The 6355-nt window shown below is 38.0% G+C and overlaps 1 protein-coding gene across 1 annotated transcript; it reads right to left on the bottom strand.

The window, feature by feature from the left end:
* Positions 1 to 2716: 2716 nt before the first annotated feature.
* On the bottom strand, positions 2717 to 6095 carry DUSP1 (dual specificity phosphatase 1). Its single transcript, XM_072400950.1, has 4 exons — positions 5478 to 6095; positions 4761 to 4909; positions 4209 to 4428; positions 2717 to 3791 (listed from the first exon to the last, which is right to left on the bottom strand). The coding sequence occupies exons 1-4, from the start codon at positions 5845 to 5847 to the stop codon at positions 3421 to 3423; spliced, it is 1110 nt and encodes a 369-aa protein (XP_072257051.1). The 5' UTR covers positions 5848 to 6095; the 3' UTR covers positions 2717 to 3420.
* Positions 6096 to 6355: the final 260 nt, after the last annotated feature.

Here is a 6355-nt window from a genome sequence, read left to right as displayed (position 1 = left end):
ATGCCCATTTGTTTTTTAAAAATGCTTATAGTTGTTATTTTTCTGCTTGTAAGCAAAATACTTTAAACAAATAATTATATTGATGTACTTTGTACACTAAGAAAGTGATACATTTTAAATAATTATAACAGAAGGTACAGATGTAACAGAACCCTATGAAGCCATAGAGCTCAAACATATCACATGACTATGAGGTTTACTTAGCCTTATATGTAAACAGCTGGCCATGTTAAAAAAGGTAGTGCAAAGTGCAATAACTACATGGTTAGTACAGTAAACCACGGTATCTAGTCAAATTACTGTTTACTGTAACATCAGGGAATACTAAATTTGGTGGTTTCGAGTTAACAAGCTGTGCACAAATTCACTTTGCAATTTGTTATTACATAAGTATTGAATTACATAACGTTATAAACACATTTTGTTTAGAGTTAAGTAAACATCTAATTTGTGCTCTTAAAAAACGGTATTATTAGACAAATGTCCTTTATTAATTTTCAAAAATTTGTTAAGAGAATAGGACAGGTCTATTCAATAGTACTGACGTGTGGAATCTACATAGAGACATCAGAGTGTAGCTAATAAAAAATACTCCTGTGGTACCTCAGTTTACATACCTTTGTCCCAACAATGTTTGCTGTGAGCATGTGCTCACTAGTAATGCTTTCCTGCTATTACATTGTACAAGGAAGATAAAACCACACACCTCAGATGTCCATGACTGTGATGGAGAAAGCTGTTGGACATCCCATATGGTGAATGTGCATTGAATGGAGACCTGAAAAGAAAAGAAGAAAGAGACTTTGCACTGTGCACAGATTCAATTAGTAGTATTAGTAAGTAATACTAAACCATTCATTCACCAGGATACACATGTAACCTACAAAAACTCTATTCTTTTATTGCTATACATAATTTTTTTATCAGAAACTTCATTTACATCAACTCTCCCCTACATGGCACATGCTGCCATGGTGCATCATGATCAACTAATGTTTATAAATCATTTTAATAAGCCATTTTTTCCATAAAACTATGGAAAACTATTCTTACTGTTTCATGTATGTTAATGTTAAAGCCCTGCAGATGGGCCCATGTACATGAATGTTTCTGATGTGCCAAGATGTATGATGATATCTCTTAATGCATGTCTTGAGTATGCGTTTACTAAATTAACAAATCTAGATATTTATAAACACAGCATGTATAGTCGATCATGCAGTTTACAGTGTCTTCTGTAGGATTTGCTGTTTACGAAATATAATTATAGCAAGGCCCCACAAAGACCTGAAAAGTAGCCTGGGTGTCCTTTATCTTTATGTCCTATATCTTCCAAACCTCAACCAATATGCAAAACTTTTATTTGTTACTTGGAGTTTTTAGAATATCACAGTCCCTTATAGTCAAGAGCTAAATCATAAAAAAAAAAAAATGTTACCAGCCTAAGGTAAAATAGTGCTGGTGCCTTTAACAAACTCACGTGTGATCTAGATCACTCTTTTTTGTTCTGGTGTTTACAAGCTAGCTGTCACTGTAGACAACATGATGTTCTACAGTCAGTGTGATAAACTATTCTAGATAATGATTAGACAATTGGTTTTTATGTAACTTTTATTTATTTGAAAAACTTTATTAGCTTGTAGGTCTCTTTTTTGTCACACTTCCCCATTTGTTCTGTGTTTGTTTGTAACATTACTGCTATGCATTTCTGAGGCGTGCTAACACAATTAACTGTCATCTGTGTAAAATGTACACAGCATTTCCAAAGAGCAGACAGCAGATTGTCAACAGCAATCATAGCAGTTGCTGAAAATGTCATTTTGCATGCAGCATTTCATTATCACATATAGGTCTGGGGAAATGAATGACAAAATGAACAAATGAGGGACAACATCAACATTAAAACAAAGTAATCAAATTACATGGCCCAGCTGCAGTGTAACTACCAGTTTCATAAATTAGCAGAAACAGAGGGGCAGGGAGTGTAGACTTGTGTTATCTGTGTAATACATATGTGTAAGTGTGAATATATATAACAAATATATAAAATATATAACTTACAGATGGTTATGGGCTCCTAACTCTTTCAATTGAAGTGCGTTTTTAGTGCACGTGCTTATATGCCACCTAGGTTGCCTTCTTTAAACTTATCAGTTTAATTACATACCGAAGATTGTAATTAAGATCATTTCATTGATAACTAAAGGAAAAAGGATTTATCTCTTGTGGATTTATTGGTATGTACTTTAAGTTTAAAATAAACATTCCCAGACCACAAAGAATAATAGTTGTCCATCTCTAGCTTGGTATGAACACTCCTTGACAGTAAAAAGGTATACTGTTCTGTAAACTATACCTGTAATTAATTTTTCCATTTAGAAATGTGTTTAAGGGAGACAAGGTTTTTTCAATGTAATAGCTATATTTCCTTTAGGTTTATCCATCATACCTGAGCCCATTGCGCCATAATTCATGACTTAGCCACTCATAAAAAGTTGTTCTGAATGACTGTTACTAGTCAATCTAATATAACACTTAGACGTGATTGGTTGTTTGACAGTTTATCAGCTCTGTTTTGTTATATAAGGCCATAACATTATTCTTAGAAGAGTTTATGTTTTTTTAGTAAAACGGGTTCTTCTTCACATAATTATGGGTTGTGTACGTAAAACAGAGTGGGTAATATAATCAAGTAATGCAAGACATTGAGGCAACATTCAGTACAAAGTCATAATTTATTCTATTCTGTATAAAAAAGGTCATAGTTTTGTATTAAAAAGTCTTCTCCCAGGAGAAGAAATATATTATTTTGCATCATAAATAAAATCATAGCATATATACAGTCGTCAGCAAACTCAGAAGAAGGCTTCGGCCTAGTGCTTTTTTTCGTCAGTGCTTTGGAAACTGAAGCTGGTCTTGAATTACAAACAGGAAATACAGTACCAACAAAAAATATTGAGGTATTTCTCCTTTGCTTCGTTGGGGGGGAAAAAAAAAGCTGAAATCTTAGGCTTCTGAAGGCAGGACGAAACTTGTAAAATAAATAATAGGACGTACATTTCATTTGAACAGTTCATAGGCAGCAGCCTCTCTTTCACTAGTACAAAAAGTTCAGGAATGGAAATACTGTCAAACCTCCATTAAACGGAGATCATAAACAAAAATCAGATGTAAAAAGGCAACAGTGACTTGTCTTTTTTTTAAATCCTTAGTGGTTAGGACATACACTAAAAATCTTGACAAGTCGTGTCAGTTTTAAGCTACTTGTGGTTTCACCAGTTCATATGTTTGCAACCACTTCATGTCTGGTTGACGATGATGGCTTAAAAGCAACGACAAAAAGAGTTCATTATTAAAAGTTTTAAAAATTATTGCACTTTGTATCACACATACAGTCCATGAGCTTTAGCTTGTTTCCTCTCAGCAGCTTGGCGATGTAGTGATCGGACTCTGAAGGTAGCTCAGAGAACTTGCTGCAGGGTGAACAGGGATAGAAACTGGGAAATTGAAAACTGTAGTAGTTGATGTTCCTCTGTCCAAAACTGATATTGTGGGACTACCGGCCTCTGCTGAACAGGAAGGTGCTAGAACTTGAGATTCAAACTGAAGGAGCTGTCCCATGAAGCTAAAGTTAGGAGAAATGATGCTTCTTCGCTGCTTGACAAACTCAAAAGCTTCATCCAGCTTTACACGGTTAGTCCTCATCAGATAAGCAAGGCAGATCGTAGCAGAACGTGAAATACCAGCTTGACAGTGAACAAACACTCTACCACCATTATTCTTCACAGAGTCTGAAAGATAAAACAAAGCAATTATTGTAAATTAATTGTGTAAAATAGTGCACTGAAACATTTTCCTTCTAGCTTGTAACAAGTAAACCTAATTAGAGCAATGTGCAAAGTTGGCAATGCACTATGATGACCACTAGGGGACAGTCACCGACAATAGACTAAGGTGCTGCTTTTTTATATTCTATTGGACTATGTGCTACTTTAATATTACAAGCTAAGAACTTCCCTTACTTCTCAAACGCTTGCCATCATAGCAGAGAATTTATTTGATACAACTTCAATTTTCAGAACTAAATTAAGTAGTAAAACCAATGTATTTCCAAAATGTTACCCTTGGATAAATGTTGGCAGTGAGCATTAAGTATACTATTTGTCATACTAGGTTTAATGTTCCATAACGAGTTAAAAGATATTCACCTATGAAATCAATGGCTTCATTGAACCAGGAGCTGATGTCTGCTTTGTGGCTGTCCTCCACTGGGATACTTTTGTACTGGTAGTGCCCCTCAAAGTGATTTGGGCAGTTAGCAGACACGTTGATCAGGGCGGTAATGCCAAGGGTATCCAGCATGTCTTTTCTGGATGCATGATATGCACTGCCCAGGTAAAGAAAAGGCAGGATTTCCACCGGTCCTCCCTGTAACACAAATATAACAGACACATTTAATCATCTGGAAAAACACACAAATATATTTAATTTATATTTATTAAAGGGTAGGCTTGAAATGTGGCCAGTTGTGAAATATACTAATGTAGCCTTGTTTATAGACAACAGAAATTTTCTGTAAGCACAGCTTATTATTGGGCTTGTGTTTGAGGAAGCACAATGTGGCTGTGCTGGTAAACTATACAGTCAATTGTGTTGACAGCATACTATTGTTTTATTGCTTGGCTGGCTGGGAGTGGTGAGGGAGGGATCGCTTGCTTGGCAGGGGATTTTAACTCTTACAACACAAGGGAAATACTGACCTGATCATATAATGGGGTGCCGCAGGGGGTACAGTTGGAGTCAGCACTGCCAGGTACACTGTTGGCACTGAGGGGCAAGCTTAGTCCAATGGGGGGAGAACATTTGTTGCACAGCTCAGGACATTCAGAAGAAAATGCTTCATAGCCACCTGGAAAATAAGAGAAAAAAAAAACAATGTCATTCTTTAGATGTCATCCTTTGAATGGGTGATTGACAATCAATGGGGGCTTTAAATCAGCCCTATACATACAATGGGTTATTGTAGAAGAAAAGCGGGAAGGTTTAACAAAGCAGATTTGGAGGGAAGGATCAATGTGTGTGTGTCTGCGGGCAATTCCCTAAGGGGGCTTTAAATGATCACTAAATCTAGAAGGATTTTGTAGAATGGGAAGAGGAATACAGGCAACTTTAGCAGGGGGCATCCGTATACATTTCTGACTGCCATTCATCAGTGGGGCTTTATGTGAATTATAGGGATCTACGTAAAGTAGGGAATAGACAATACTGGCAGAATTAAGAGGGGCGATCCGTATACTCCTTGTGTATGACATTCATCAATGAGGTTTTGTAAATTGTAAATGTAAATTATAGGGATAAGTAAGTCAGGTTTAGAAGATGATGATCCATTTACTTCCTTGTGCCTGGCAGTAGGATGAATAGCGATAGAAGTATAGGAAGGGACAGTGGTCAGATTTAGGTGTGAATCATTCATGTACCTTTCAGGAAGAAGATCCTGCTGCCTCTGGGGTCCCTGCACAGGGCACTGACTGCCAGCATCATAGTGCTGTCCTTCCTCAGGCTTTCCAGCTCATAGGTCCGATCATCCAGCAGCACCACAGCCTCATACAATCCAGCGATCAGCTGACCCCTCTGCTCCTCATTGGGGATGATATGCTCCAAGCCCATGCTGCCCTTAGCCCTCCTCTTGACTATTGTGCTGAATCTGACATTGCTGGAGCCCAGGATGTGGGCAGAGCTGAAGGAGAAGAATGATCTACAGTCCAGGATCAGACATTTGTGTGCCCCTTCTGCCAGGAGTGCTTTCAGCGTGCTGCAATCCATGCCACAAATCTCCATATTGACCATAGCTAAACGACCCGTCCACAGGGTAGAGATCAAGTAGAGATCCGTGCTTGTAACAAACGAATCAATGATTTGTTTTCTCCTTGCAGTAGCCTTTTTTCAAGACTACTTTGTCTAAATAAAACAAACTTAACAATAATAAAATAAGTAAGTCTTCAAGCGTCAGCCAGGCTTCTGTGTGTCTTGCTTGGGTTACTTTAGTTGATGTTTCTTGTTGCTGGCTGACTTCAGCTCGTGCTGCACCAGGCGCCACTTGATCCCTATTTATACTGAGCTGGAGGAGGCTGGCTCTTTTTTGTGAATGGCTTGTACCATGTGGTCTTTACAGTGACATCATTTCTGTAGCCCGCCCCCTTGTGTCCAGCCAAGAGCAATGACGTCGTCTGAGCTGCTAAGTCAAACACTTCTATGTACACACAGCAGCCCTGCCCAGGCAGGAAATACACTTTTGTAACCCAGGCCAGCCGCAGCTCTGGGGAGCCTGTACTGTGTGCTTCTACTTCAGGCACGC

This window comes from Pyxicephalus adspersus, chromosome 2 (genome assembly GCF_032062135.1).
Source record: "Pyxicephalus adspersus chromosome 2, UCB_Pads_2.0, whole genome shotgun sequence".
Taxonomy (NCBI): Eukaryota; Metazoa; Chordata; class Amphibia; order Anura; family Pyxicephalidae; genus Pyxicephalus; species Pyxicephalus adspersus.
This window is presented reverse-complemented; position numbering and strand designations above follow the sequence as displayed.